This window comes from Anopheles gambiae, chromosome 3, assembly GCF_943734735.2.
Source record: "Anopheles gambiae chromosome 3, idAnoGambNW_F1_1, whole genome shotgun sequence".
In the NCBI taxonomy this organism is placed as follows: Eukaryota; Metazoa; Arthropoda; class Insecta; order Diptera; family Culicidae; genus Anopheles; species Anopheles gambiae.
Genome location: NC_064602.1, coordinates 24,695,766 through 24,711,116, shown reverse-complemented (window position 1 = coordinate 24,711,116; position 15,351 = coordinate 24,695,766). Strand labels below are relative to the sequence as shown.

Below are 15,351 nucleotides of genomic sequence, written 5' to 3'. Positions count from 1 at the left end.
CGTACATCTATCGTTTTCCCTTCACGTACAACATAATCCTGTAATCTCAGCTCACGCTCGAGAGTCTCTCGAGAACCCTCCAAAACGAATCAATCACAATTTAATGGCTACACCTATAATTTAACGTACAATTCCCATTACTATTCTGTTTTTCCTTACCACAAGGGCGTATCAATCTGGAAATCAATACTACTTAGAACTGAACTGTTTCAGCTGTAACCCTTGTTTAGTTGATTTTTTTTAATGCAGCCCAGAAAGGGCTTCCCACGGACACAATTGATCTATAGCACTGGTAACCTGGGATTGAGATTAATCATTGTTATTTACTGTGTTATTTAATTTGAGGTTCCGTAAAATCCCAATCGAACCGTGTGTTTTGGAAACGCAACCACTATGCCGTACATTGTCAGTATTTAAATAAAGTTTTTTTAAGCCTTACTATTACAATATTGGTATAAAAAACCCTTAATGAAGGCCGGTCAATACACCGCAGGGTTTAAAAATCATACCTTCTGTTCGGTCGCACACACTCAGCCTATTGTGTTTTAATGTCGATAGAATCATCGAACACAGCCGTTCTGGGAGTGAATTTTAAAGAGTATTCTCCCGGTGCGATAGGTATCACCACCAGTTCCAGCGCTATTGTGTGAGAGTGTTATGGCTCATATAACTTGCACAGCTATAAGCTAACACGGTAGCATATCCCTGCGGGCAGAATAGGTACGGCGGCGACCCTGCGTTTTTCGCTCGATATCGATAGCGCATGGGATTGGAGGGAAACATTGTACACCCAAACTAAGGATGTGCACCGGGAGTCGAATCAAAGGTGTGTGTGTGTGTGTGTGCGAGCTGTGAACCTGGTGGCTCTCACACTCACGTGCTGGTTTTGTTCCCCTTGTTAGAGTGCGATTTAAATTGCAGGCAATCGGGGGGTGTACACAACGGTGCTAGCTGTAGTTGGTATGCAAGGCGAAGAAAACAAGAATACAGCGCCGAGTCGAAGAAACCCGTTGTGACGAGTTCATTTTGCATAATTCATTGCAACGCCGTACACCTTGTGAATGTTACATCGGGCAACCTTGCTGACGGAATCGGACGAGGGATCGACGTACCGCTCTCGTTCAGTTCCTTGACGGCAGCAGACGATACGGTCTTGCCCTCCTGTGTCTGGCAGGTTTGCCGACTGTCGGGAGCCACCGTTATTTATAGTTGTCATTAAATAATGTGTGCGGTAAATTTCTTTTTCTGCCCTTCAAATCACCCGTTCGCAAATAGGCCTCTCCCGTACGACTCTGCATTTTTTTCACCACTCAACATTCCATACCTAACTGGTTTAGAGTACTGCTCCGTCTTCACCTTTCATTCATGAAATTTTAAAATGCTTCATTGATTGCTAAGTGTAGGGGCAGGGAATGCAATTTTTATTGCAGCTACACGCACTTTGTAATACAATTATGGTGCTAATTTTTAGTTTGTGCATTTTTTGCCTTCAGGACTCCGAAGGAGTGTATCCAGCCGTGTTAAAATTTGCAAATATATCGATTGATGCATAAAAACAGAGGCTAGATCGATATCGCCTTGCGGCTGAATTACATTTCATTGGCTTCAGCTTAACATTCACATCGTACTGGCAGCAGATACCCGATACTGGTGCATGTTAATATTTGCTCATTTGCCTGCTACCCAGCATGTTGAATTTACCATAAATGCATCTAAAGTAGCAAATGTCACACGGTGAAACCAGATACATTACAACAATCAAAGTCTGACCCTGGCGGTGGTGTGAGTGCGTTCTCAAGAAGGATCTGTGGATTTTTGCTGCCTCTCGTTTTCATCGACCCTGTCGGGACGGTAAACGAGTTTCTATCGTGTGCAATTTCTGCTCAGCATGAAGAAAGAGCACGCAAGAGAGTGAAAGACAGATTTTTCATTCTTGTGGGAACATCGACATCGAAAAATGTCTTCATTATCTGGAAGATGTTATCGGGCCGTTTCATCGACATCAGGCTTGAATTCAATTTATTAAGTTTGTGGAGCCGTGGCACCGTTTTTGGAGGTATCAGTTTTCTGTTTTCATTGCGGCCACAATCAACGGAGCTGTGACGATTAAATCTAGCATCGCTTTTGCCAGATTGAATTGTTTCCGATGTGAATCAAATCATTTGCTTACTACACAATATTTAAATAAGCAGCGTGCATTATTTCTTAAAGCGTACATATTTTTAAAGCAGAGGAAATATGAGGTAGTGTATCCAAATATCTCACCCTGCAGCTGATCTGAATAATTGAAACCAAAATTTGACTTGTAGTAACAACCGTGTGCATCTAATTGTCATATTCTTGACGCTTACTTTCAATGATTGGTTTCCTTGCTACAACTCCACTGCCGAACTTTCCACTATCACGCTACCAAATTCAATTATACCTTCGCCTCACGCCCCACACAAAAACCATAAACGAAACCAATCACTAACAAACACTTTATTCAATTTACCAATTACAGGTATCACCTGGCTTGACAAGCAGTTACTCTTGGCAACAATAACCTGCAACCGTGTAGTGTCATCCACCTGGCAGGAGAGAAAAATGCTCCTTCCATCCTTCAGTAAACCAGCGCCAACGTCACCGAACCAGACGGAACGAAGAACAAATTAGCGAGCAGCAGCAAACAAAAAATAACGCATCCCATCTTGCTACACGGCTAGCGAACCTCATCCCTGATCCTTTCGGGCCACACGGCACAGTGAAACGTTTGCAGTGTGATACATTCGGGAGTGAAATCGTGGAATGAACGACGTGGTGTTACCGTACTGTCTCGTTTCGATCGCTCGTGGTGTCGTTAAGCCAGCTTGTTGCAAAGCGTGTACATACTAGACACAAAGTATAACATTGAAAAAAATGACACGAGCCATAAAGTCGTAGCTGTCGCAGGGTTTACTGTGGTTGTGTAATGTCTTTTTCAGAAAATGTTTGGTTTTTCCAGCAGGTGTTTCTTAAATACGTGAATATAACATTCGTGTAGTGTATCCCAGGATTACTATCTGGTTATCAATTAGTATTTCTTTAAAATTGTTTACAATCGAAAGGATCGTATAGTATTTCCAATACATCCACACGTTTGATATTTTGGCATTTCGGCCACAACCTCAAGTTTGGCGTTGGCGTAATTAATGGTTTGTGTTTTCAATTATAGATTTTTTTTTCTCTGCGAAACGGAAGTGATATGTGAAAGCACCAGATAGCTTGTGAAATATTGTGTAGGAGTTGCTGATAACAAAAAAGAATCGCCCGAAAGAAAATCCAACAACCCTTTCGGGGTGGATTTGCTGAACCTGAGAAAAGCACCGTTCGGCGAAAGTGGACACAAGTGAAATAAAAATAAACCCCACCTCCTCCCTCACCCGCGCCTGGCCAATGTCGCTGAAAGTGACTAACGGGTGGCCTAATGTGTAGCGTTGTGCCGTTCCCACCGAAGGGACACTGCCCAGCCAGCACACATACGCCCTGCCGCACGCCGCACTCAAGCTAACAACGGCTACTGCACCCGGGGATCGTAAACATGGGGATATCAGAAGCGACATTGTTTCCATTATTTATCGGCCTGCTCGCCTGCTTGGCGGTGAATGTAATTGCTCTGAAAGTGAATAAGGATCCGCAGCAGCAGCAGCACCAGCAACGGTCACACTCAGGTGGTCCGCTCGACCGAACCGGTCGGACAGGAGGTGGTGGTTACACGTCGGCAAACGACGATTTTGGCTACATTTCCGATGCCATGCTGCCGGATGTGCACGGCGACGGTGCGGGCTCGCCGCTCGGTGCAGCGGTGTCAAAGGGCGCCGGCAGTGCCAGCGGTGTACCACCGTTCAAGTCGGATGTGTCCACCAGCCTGCCCGCTTTCTCTGGCACGGTCACCAACGCGAAAGCGCCGTTCGGTGTGGATGATCCGGACGAGGAGGAACCGGACGATGACGAGGACGATGGGTACGAGGATGGGGGCGAGCTGTTGGGAAACTTCGATGAGGACAGCCGAGCGACGGAAGACCGAGGACCGAGCGGCCACAAGCACGACTCGCTGGATTACACCGATAACTTCGAGGTAGCGGCAATCGATCAGATCGAGAGCTTCGGGGCAGGGAACGATGGGACACCGCTGCCGGTGTTTCTGGTAGAGCCGAAAGGTGCTTATGTCATGAAGAATCGACCCGCCAAGCTATACTGCAAAGCGTCCCATGCACTGCAGGTAAGAAATATTGAGCTTTTTTTGGTTTGTTTTTTTTTTTTTTTTCATTTTACCGTACGGCAAAAAGCCACCAAATTGAAATCGCTTCAAAAGTGAGTTATTGTGGCTCACATCCGCACAGCAAATAAACGTTCGGCTCGTTCGATTGTACGAAAGGCGAGAAAGAAAAAGAGCGCGAAAGGTTTGATATTTTTCGACATTTTTCGCCTTCCGCTATCTGCAGATCTCGTTTAAGTGCAGCGGCAGCACAAAACCTCCACCGACGGAGAAAGAACACCACACCGATCCGCACAGTGGCGTCCAGCTGCAGGAAGCGACGGCCACCATCACCCGCGAGCTGGTCGACGAGTTCTTCGGCAAGGGCCCATTCAAATGCGAATGCCGAGCATACTCATCCCGTGGCCACGTCAAGACACAACCGGTTACGATCCAAGTGGCAAGTAAGTGTTAATTACCGACTAGTTACCATTTCTCCCGTGCACAGGGGAAGTTAAGCGCGTACGCTGAGCACGGCCCCGGGGTTGGTTATTTATGCACTTGATGTTCATTATTTGCTCTTTCCCGAACCCGTACGATGCTTCGGCAAGAATGCCATAATGAACGGGCTGATCATGGGCAAGAGGAGGCTGTGAAATGTTGTAAAAGACGGACATAATAAAGCAGACATTCGGGAAAAGGAGTTAGTAGAAGGAATGATGCTTTACGTTAATGAATCAGCAGCAAAAGTAATTTTACAAGTTGGTTCAATAATTTAATATTTTTTATCGTTTGTTTCAAATCCATCCAACATACGTTATTGTGATGTAAAATTTAATTACAGATGTCATTTCAAAGAAATATTTGCCTATAGGCTATAGCCTATGGAAATATTCGTGAGTTTCTTCATTTGAATACTTTTTAACGGATACAAACAATTACTAAGAGCTAATGGAAGGTGCTGTGTGAACAAGCTACATCTTAATACCATCAATTATTTCAAAAGCTTCTATTGCTCAGTTTTGTTCCCGCGTGTAATCATTGCTTATGAGGCAGTTCTGTTGGCAATTCTCCGACGTAATTTTGAAATTTAAATTAGCATTTCGAGTTGTCCACCTTCGGGTACAGATGATTATTTCAGTTGATCATTCCAAACATATAGGACGTGTAAAAATTTACAATAGAAAAACCAATACTTAAACAGACTTTTCAAACTCTTCGCTAGCCAAATCATTCCTGTATTTAACAATCAAAGTTTAACTCACTGCTTACACTGTAAATAATAGCCATTCATTAATTTTTAAGTCTCAGGCGATATGCCTTAGTTTATGAGTAAAACAAAGATGAAATGTTCGATTTAAATGACTGTAACTGGAGCTTCATTATTGAAAACAACAACTCATAACTTTGTCTACTTTATGCGCCTTCTGTACGCAACCCCGTACAAGTTACTTACAATAAATCTACAATGGTTTGAATGTAGGTAAAAAATAATTTATTAACTTCACTCATATTTACCGCTCCGGTTTTTTTTCCTTTGCAAGGGTTGAATCGGTTAGACCCTTCTTCTGGGTAGGGTACCAGAAAGCGCGAGATTTATGAGTTCCGCCTTCGAGGGTCTGAAAATTAAAAACAAATGTCTGGCCCCAAAACCATACAGGCAGCGCAGAAAGAAGACAGCAGAAACCGTAGCATAAGGCTATTCTGGCAACATTTCCTTTCCCCCGAAAACAGAAGAAACCATTCTGGCACATTCCTCAAGATGAAAAGGAAATAACTAACAACAAAGCGGCAATCGTTTGGCAATCGGATTGAGTAGATTGGCGACTTCTACCACTAAATGTCGCTAAAATTACAGTATTTAATATTTTTCATGAATCAGCAAGATATCTTAGGGCGAAACAGCTGCAAACATGTATTAGAAAGTTAAAATTTTAGGCTATATAAATATGCGTTAAATTTAGTTATGAATAGAAACACTGCCCAATGTTTTTACAAACACCATACAAGGTTTGTAACAGTATATCGATGAACGCTGTATTTGCCTTCATTTGAACCATCTCGACCAAACATTTCGTTAGGAGGCGAATGTTACAGCTGTTGTAAATATTGGAACTTAGGCCACAACGTTTCCCGTACCGTGAGAATAGTGGATGAAAAATATCCATGAAAGACAACCGTTGTTTAAAAGCCGATTCTTACACCCACCATCAATCAGGCTGGCAGGGAAGAACAATCAGAACGCGCGCGGCCCTTGTCGTCAAATTAGTTTTGGAAAGTATCATTTTTTAATGTCTTACATTCTTCTACGCCGAACAAACCAGCAAACAAGCGCTGTGCCGTTTAAGAACGATGGTTTGACATGAAAATCGAATGGTACCTAATAAATATTCGAAAAACATCGTAGAAACACAAGATCTCGCTTGACTGAGGGCACAAACAGACTGAGGGCAGTGAACAGAGCAGAGGAATTGTGAGAAACCCCACCACGGGCCGTGTCTTGGGTTTTGGGCGTCCCAAGACCACCGCCGGGTTGGAGTTCAGCACCGGAAACGTCATCGACAGCGATGATCCGTTACGTATCGGAACGCATACGACAACCCCGCGCGAGAGAATTCATTTTCAAGCGAATGTGTTTTCATTTTCTTTTCCGAACCCTCGAAACGCATCAAATTATGCTGACAGTTTACATAATTGAAATAGAAATAGCCGTTTACCACATTCATCACCACACGGTGAGAGTGTGTGCAACCTCCGATGACCTACGGTTTTTGTGCCCGATGACAACAACCTATCAAGCTAACCGATTCGAATGCAAATTAGCCGCATCAATGCTGCTCGAATGCTGCTTTGTGTTGGAGTCAGTGGTCGAGTGTTGCAACGCGCACATCATGTTATTTAAATGAAGAAGAAGGTAAATTCGAAATGCGAACGATTTGGTATACCAAAGAGCAGGAATAATCGACAACATCACAGTTCAGATCAAAGGTGAATGGCTGCACCAAGCCAAATTTTCGTTACATCAAGACAACCGAAATGTATGACTATAGAGAAAAATGACTCATATTAAAGCATTTTTTGGAAACAACGACAACAAAACATCGTTAAGAATGTTAAAGATAGAGTAGAGAAATCTAACTAACAAGTAGAGAAATGTGCTCTTTCGCACTCTTTCTCCTACAAGTACAATTTATGCAAAATCGCAAAACAATTTCATGGGTAACAAGACTTCTACCACCAAACACAACCCTTGACCTCATTGAACTGCAGCATAATACGGCTTATTATTTACACACTCGTTCGCAACTACACGCATCGTTGACAGTCTGTTTGTGCAACCAATGTTTCCCATGGTAAATGCTACCACAAACAATCTTAACTGACCAGCTTCAAGAGCAAGTAAATGTCTTCAGGTAATTGTTAAGTCTACCTCTTCACCTCCCTGGAGCGTGTTCGCTCTCCTCCTTTTACTACTCCAACCGTACTTCACCACCTTGCGTTATAAGCATGCCCCAAAACAGATCGCGTATCGGCCTGACCGCTGCCAGTGACACATGATATGAACACCTTCCGTTGAATGTGACACATGATATTTGAATGATTCGATGGGCTGATGTACGGCAAAGTATCAAAGAGGTGCGACCCAACAATAACGTATTCAACATTAAGCTTATTATTCTTGGAGTAAATAAACTTCACCGTGTGTCACGAAGGTCGTTGTCAACCATCTCAAAATCTACTACATCGACGGGCAGTTGGGCATGTCTAGCTATTATTTGCTTCATTCGGGCTCATTCCATTGGAATTAAATTTGCTTCACATGAACAACTGAAGCAAAGAACATCTTATACTTATAGCTGTGTCTGAATTTTGTTAAATATTAACATACCTAATGTTGAGTCATTCCAGAGGTGCAGCCTTGTAGGGTTCTATCGAATGAACTTGGAAGCAGAGAAAAAGGAAGTTTATGTTGAAGTTAAAAATAATTTATGCGGGTACAAATGTTGATAAAGGAGCATCAATTTCGCTGTACAAAAACCACCAAACAAATGCGTGTCAGATACAAAGTAACCTAAAAGAAAGCAAATAAATATAATCATATTGATAGACAGCAAGGGGATCAAGCAGATGAAAACACAACACAACCCAAAATACAAGCATTCATTATTTTTTACAGGGTGCATCTCATAAAACTACCGCTTCGTTCTAACCACTCAAACGTTCATTGCTCAATTCCGCGTGCCCGTTTTCGCATCTTTTTGCTTAACCACATTATTCCACATTCGTTAACGTTGCTGCTTCTTTTCTTTTCTCTGTACTTCTTTTTTTTTTGTTGCAGCCATTAAGAAACAAATTAGCATCTCACCGAAGATCGTGCGCGTCGCCACGGGTGGTCGGGCCGAGCTGAACTGCATCGCGAATGCAACACCGGCGGCCAAAGTCGTGTGGCTGAAGAACAGTGTGCCGGTCCACGCCAACCCACCTTTTGTACTGCTGACCGAGAACGCGCTGCTGATTGCTCGAGTCGAAATACAGGTAAGGTTTCTCTCGATTGGTCTCACCAACTTCACGGTGCATATGCTGGGAGGGCGAGCAGAAATTGAAGCTTCCTCGTAGAATGTTTTTCACCGTCTTTACTTACTTTTCAACAACGCAACCTGATGCCACGGCGGTTAGCCGTCATAAGTTCGAGAACCAAGCGAAGCATATGCTGGAATGAAAGCATCCTTTCAATGCGATAGGACTGTGGGCTGGAACGCAGATCTTTCTTTCGCTTCACTATTGTTATTTCATCCACTTCCTTCCTCCGTCTGGCGTTGCGTGAAAGGCTGAGAAACGATCTATATTTCTGAGCTCATATCCTTTTTATTATTATCTTACCAAGATGAAATCGGTATCGGATATTGTGTGCATTTGGGATCAAAATAGTAGGAGAAAAAAATTGAAAGGATATGATAAAAATCCCTAGGAGGAAAAAAGCACACCAAAAGGATTCGATTAAAACTCGTCGAAAGACGAACTTTTATCCATCAGAGATATGGATTTCCTGCAGCTTTGATCGTCTTTTTGCCGTCCTTCCGTGGAAGCCGAAACAGAACAGCGTTCCTTTGACCGAAACCTAACGATTTCTCGTGAAAAAAAACCTCCCGACAGAGAACATTGTTTGTGGTCTAGCGGCACAACGAAACGAACAGCATTCACAACGATACAACCGATCTTTTTGTTACATCATATTGGAGTGAGCGTTTTTTTATGATTCGAGAATTTCTTTTCTTGTAAGAAATAGAAAACCCACGCCGACTGATTGCGAAGGAGGGAGAGGGCGGGCCAGCTGGCATTATTCTTATTTTTGTACTCAAATTTCGCTTCATTGTTATTTCTCAACCCATATCAAAGACAACAATACAATATAAGGCTGTTGCGCCGTTGGGCATTCAACGCTGCTTGCCGTATCCATCTCATAGCCGTAGCATGCTCTCATCCTGGCTGACTGTTCATCTGTTTCGTCTGCTCTTACCTTTCGCAGGACATGGCCAATTATACATGTGTTGCGGAGAACATCGCCGGCAAGCGCGTATCAGACCCAGTTCCAATCACCGTGTACGGTAAGTGTCCGGAATCACTTGGTTGCTCATCCATCCCACAGATTTGTCATCTGGTCATTTGTGTTACAACCGAAAAGCACTGCAGTGGAAAGACTATTCCCAGCAGGACCCTTAAAAACCTCAAGGATGCTCAGCATTGAAACATCATAGCCGTGAAACAGGTCAACCGTTCTGTTCGGGGTTCGGTTCAGTGTAGCCTTACCCCCGTGGTCTTAAGGAGGCTGTGCTTGTCAATTCTAACTTCATTTACTTTTCTTGTGTTCGAAAAATTATGCACCCCTACAATTTGCTCACAACTGCTCTTTAAAGCGTCCCCTAATGGACAGGCGTCACTCAAGCTGACAGGGCGAGAATTCTTCTGGGAATATTCTCTTAAAATTCCACGACTAAATTATGGTACTCCATTTACGCCAGGGCGACACCACACCCGGTGCTCGAACGGCTCTCGAAGAATCTTTCGAAAAAACCGTCTACACGAGGTCGATGACAATCACTTTCCCCTCACTTGCGCAGGAATAGATAAGCATAAAAATGTGGGTTATTTGTATGTGCTGATGATTGATCTGCATAAATTTCTTCCTGCCGAGCGGGGCGAGAGCCTCGACTACCGAAAATAATGCGAGCGTGGAAAGCCTTCCCACGGTGCGCCGGTAGCGAAGGATGGGTTTGAGACCGTTTGAGACGGTTGACATCAAACATGTCATTTTTCCATCATCAGAATGTCATTGTTTTCAGCATTTCCCTCCACCTCGTTGCGGGAGGATGAAATTGTGTAAACTCATTTACATTTCAACTACAAACTGTTATGTACGCCTCTGCTTGCCTTAATGCATGAGGGTGAACTAATGGTATTTTGATGAAATAGAATTGCATTAGAAATAGAAGTTCATAAGACATAGCTATGGTAAACTATTTTCTTCTGAATACTTTGAATACGAGCTCATAGATAAGGCTTTTATTTGAAAATTTGTAAAGCAGTTAACTAGAGTTTAAATATTTTTCCGACTATTTCCTTATGTGTTATAATAATGTTTACCATATTTATTCATACCATTTCACAGTTGATGGAGGATGGAGCTCATGGGGTCCCTGGACGGACTGCAAATGTCCCGGCCATGGCAAGCAGGGCCAAAAACGTACCCGTGTGTGCAACAGTCCAGTGCCGATGAATAATGGTGCACCTTGCAAAGGTGCTAGCACAGAGTCGACGCCCGACTGTCTGCCTTGCTCTGGTAAGCAAACTTAATTTGAACTTTATTGTATTATCCCAAATTAGTTTAAGCATTAGATTGAATTCATTTTCCATTTGTATTAATCCAATTTATACACGAGTATCCTAGTAAATATTCATTAATTCATACTATCATCATTGATCCATATTTACCGTCCATCTACCATTATCAAGTAGACGATGTCCAGATTGTGAATCCTAATGGATATCAATTAAGCGGTAAGGTTTCATGCATTCATTCACATTTTGTATCTGTATTTTCTTATTATTTCAAACTCTTGCATGCATGCTTTAAGTCTTGTGACTTTGAAATAATAGTACACAAAACTCTAACTTTTTTCAAATAATTTTGGTCCAAATATATTATGTGCAATTTTTATTTAGTAATTTGTCTCTTCAAAACTCCAAATTCATTTAAATTGCATGACTATCATCAACTATGCATGACCATCACGATTTATGAAATAAAATCACATTGAACCTTTTTGGTGGAAATACTTTACCTTTGGAATGTCGACTTGTGTAACGTCTTCGTCAATATTTAACGTCAACTCTAACGCTCTCTGCCTTTTCGTATAAAATTCAATTGCAGCCGGACGATGGTCCAGTTGGTCCGAGTGGAGTGAGTGTGGCCCAGACTGCACCCAGATTCGACAGCGCTCCTGTGTCGGTAGCTCGTCGGCCACTCAACTAGGGTCCGTACCAGTGACTTCGGCTGCCTTGGTAGCTAACAGTTCCTCAGCCCAAGCTTTCGCGATCGATAGTGGAACTATCGTCAATTGTGCCGGAAAGAGTCAACAGTCCATCAAATGTACCGGGGGGCTATGTAACTACACAGCGCAAGGTAAGTTATAATGCATGCATATTGTATTTTCTAAGTATATTGACACTTTCGAAATACCAAAATAATTCCTTACTTCTGATGCCTAAAATTTGTGCACTGAGAACTAAGCAGAGGAAGTGGACATACTTTTCAGTCCAAGCTTTTCTAATGTGAATTTCAAGCAAAAACTATATAAACATAACATTAACACGATGTTTATTAAAAAAATCATCCTCGTTTTGTTTACGGGTTTTTCTCAAAACATGCTGACCTTCCAACTGATAATTGAATATGAACTGTTCATTATTCATTAACAAGATTTTCATGATGGGATGCCACCATTCAGCAATGTGGCTCTATTCCCTAACAAGAGGCGAATCTAGTGCCGTACCGAGCAAAATGCTAAAACGGCAAAGAAGCTAAAATTTTCAACAACGTACAATCGTACGTACCTTCTTCGCTCGTATACTCTTATCATTCGAAAAGTCACGTGCTTACCCTTACCATTTGGAAATCTGGACTTAAACAGCAACGAAAAAAACACACACACAACGATCAAAACGCTGTAAAAAAGACATCCACAAGACGTTTTACTCCTCCTCGTCGGTCATCCCAGCACATCTACAACCTTTTTGGATTCGCTAATGAGATTATCAAATACATTGTCCTCCCAGGGAATGATTGGATGACAAGACAGAAAAGCAGGAAAATGTCACGATCGTTAGGATTGAGATGACATCTACAAAATCCAGCAGGACAGGGCAGACTTTAAGGATTCCAGGGTTCGTTGCGTTCTCTATTTAATGGAACCTTTAAAAAACAAGCGCTCATCCGATGGGTATACACAATTTTCAAGTGGCTGTTGGCACTGGTGTAACACCGGAAGGGAGAATTCGCCTCTTCGCACCTTTTTGCTGCCAAGTACACAAAAACCAAAAGTCACCTCAAGTAGCCGGGTGGGTAAGGTGCTTTCAATTATATTTAAAGAACGCAGCGGGAAACTTTCACCCGCGGTTTTGGGTGGTTCTTTTTGCTGCATTTGGCACTTCTGGGCAACATAAATCTTGGAAAAGGTACGACATAAATCACATTAACCCAGGTCTATAATAATTCAATTTTCTTGCTCAGCATGAAGTCTAGATCGTGTGAAACATAAAGAAAAAATCGATTCCGATCAACCGTTGGGCAAAGTAAATAGGAGATAGCAGGGAGTGCAAATCGCGTTGGTAAAAACTATAGCAAGCACAGATAATTGATTTTTAAAACAGCTTAATTTAATAATTCGTCTCCATGAAATCCATGAAATATTGAAATATTTTCACGCATAAAACAGAACTCTAAATTCCAACACATAACAAGAATAGAGGGGAAAAAAAGAAATGTACATACATTTCTTTGCACTTTACAGCGTGAGTACTATCATCCAGATGGGCTTGACTTAAAAGCGTATTTATTTAAAGATTTACCACAAGAATTTTTCCCCCACATTCCTCTTTAGCGCATTCGTTTCTAAAGATACCGCGTTGGATTTCCGTTCGTGATTCATTATGCCGAATTAACAGCCCATCATCTTCAACGGAAAAGTCCTCAGGAAAATAACGCCACTGGCATTGAGGGTGAAATATAATTAATGATGCGAACAGGAGCAGCTTCGCTACGCTACTTCCGTCAGCCCGGTGTCGAACTTTGTCCTCCACCATGCTGATGATAAAAGGATAGATCAGCGTGCTGTACCGGTGCGTGGATGATGGTAATTTTTTATCGGTAATGGAATCATAAATTTGGTTAACATATTTGCGCAAGGACGTTAACCAAACATAAATAAGCAAAAGCAGCAAGGACTATAAATCCGAAGGACTAAAACAAATCATTCAGGATGGCCAAATTGCCGCCGTTATTCTGCATCATTTTGGAGGTGTTCCTAGTGATAAATTGTATGTGCTTTGGGCTCATCCAACGTGTACGGTGTATTTGGCCCAGGACAGTAGCACAGATGAACATATTCTCACTTCATGTAGCAACAAACGAATGGTATCTGAGCGTAAACAATGAAGACGCTGGTCGTGCGCCAACGGAAGGTGATTTTTTCTCATATTCGTATGGAGTTTTACTTGTCCAAGGATTATCATACTTGATATTTATGCTACTAAGCACAACAAAGATGAAGATGTGTATAGTGATGTGAAACAAAGGCAAAAAACGTTAGAAAAGTTCATTACTTTTAGTGATTTCAACTTATATATTACTTTTACTTTTTCAAAAAATGTAAAATTACCTCACAGTTGTTTGTAGTATGCATACAAAACCATTTAAAATGATTCATTTGTCTAAAAGTGTATCACACTATTGAGTTCCAGCTCCCTATCCCTAGCTCCTACTGAGACAAAATTCTTTGCCATAGTTCTGTTGCCTTCAAATTTCATATCGGCCGTTTTTATTACCATGTTCGATTGAGCAGATGGTTACTCCCAATATGATGTGCAAACGAGTTCATTTATTGTCAAGCGAATGTACCAAGCACCATTTTGATCGCTTCGAAAATTTGATTCTCTTGACTAACTGTGCATCAATTTATGAAGTGCCTCCCTTTGCCGAAAGAAGGGAAACTTTGTTTCAAAGCACTTCATGTCGCTCGCACCAGTTATAGCTCTCCTTTATGCTTTCGGTGGCGCCATATACCTCGTATCCACTTGCATATTGCAGCATAATGTTGGTACTCTGTTGTGTCTGGTCTGCATCAATGTCCGAGGCGGCGGCTCATAATAGGGAACAACCGATCTCATTCCCCCCCCACTTTGATGTTGCCGATGGACAATGCTTTAGGGTTGCTAGTAAACTCCAGATGCTTGAGCCACTCGTAAGTGCATTACTTGGCTGGCATCAGATGGTTTAGGATATAAATTTAATTTCAGGAGTTTTTGGAACACATATGCTCCTACACTCGAACGAAGGGAGCAAACTGGATCGGTTGAGAAAGAAAATCCACAACAAGCTGGAACCAACTCTTCCCCAAGATGAAAATAGTAGCATAGACTCACGAATCGTAACTTTCCTCAATGTGTCCGAACGTTTTGTTCATATTTAACTTCTTAAATTAGCCTTTTTTTGGGATGAACACAGTTTTTGCTTAAATTTAACATGCACGTATAAAGATAAACAGTATGCATTAACTAAAATGTATACATATATAGTCTTCTTCGTTAATGACTCAGTTCCAAGGCCAGTAGTAAGCACAACTTTGTAGAGTCAAAGTTTATTGAAACTAATCGGTTAGTAAGTTAACATCAACATCATCCATGACTGATGGATGGAGTGTTGCATCCACACTCAAAACATACACAAAGTGGGAATAACAAACAAACACACCCAACAAGAAGCAGTTGTTCCGACTGACGAGTTTACAAGACACATGCTGAGCAATCAACGCCGTTCCGGCAAGAAAACATTGCTACCTAGAAAATAGTATGTAAGCTGC

At 42.0% G+C, this 15,351-nt stretch overlaps 1 protein-coding gene across 8 annotated transcripts in view; it reads left to right on the top strand.

Annotated features, from left to right (window-relative positions):
* Positions 1–15,351, top strand: part of LOC1280018 (netrin receptor UNC5C) — a 57,021-nt gene that overhangs the window by 12,425 nt on the left and 29,245 nt on the right. For 3 of the 8 annotated variants that reach the window (XM_061658392.1, XM_061658393.1, XM_061658391.1), the window contains exons 2-8: positions 3,194–4,240; positions 4,464–4,680; positions 8,556–8,752; positions 9,744–9,822; positions 10,884–11,054; positions 11,228–11,272; positions 11,646–11,897. In XM_061658392.1, coding sequence (XP_061514376.1) covers positions 3,560–4,240; positions 4,464–4,680; positions 8,556–8,752; positions 9,744–9,822; positions 10,884–11,054; positions 11,228–11,272; positions 11,646–11,897 — 1,642 coding nt within the window. In that variant the 5' untranslated portion in view covers positions 3,194–3,559. Of the gene's footprint in view, positions 1–2,503; positions 4,241–4,463; positions 4,681–8,555; positions 8,753–9,743; positions 9,823–10,883; positions 11,055–11,227; positions 11,273–11,645; positions 11,898–15,351 lie in introns of all 8 variants that reach the window. The other 5 variants (XM_061658398.1, XM_061658397.1, XM_061658394.1 and 2 more) reach the window with 4 other exon arrangements.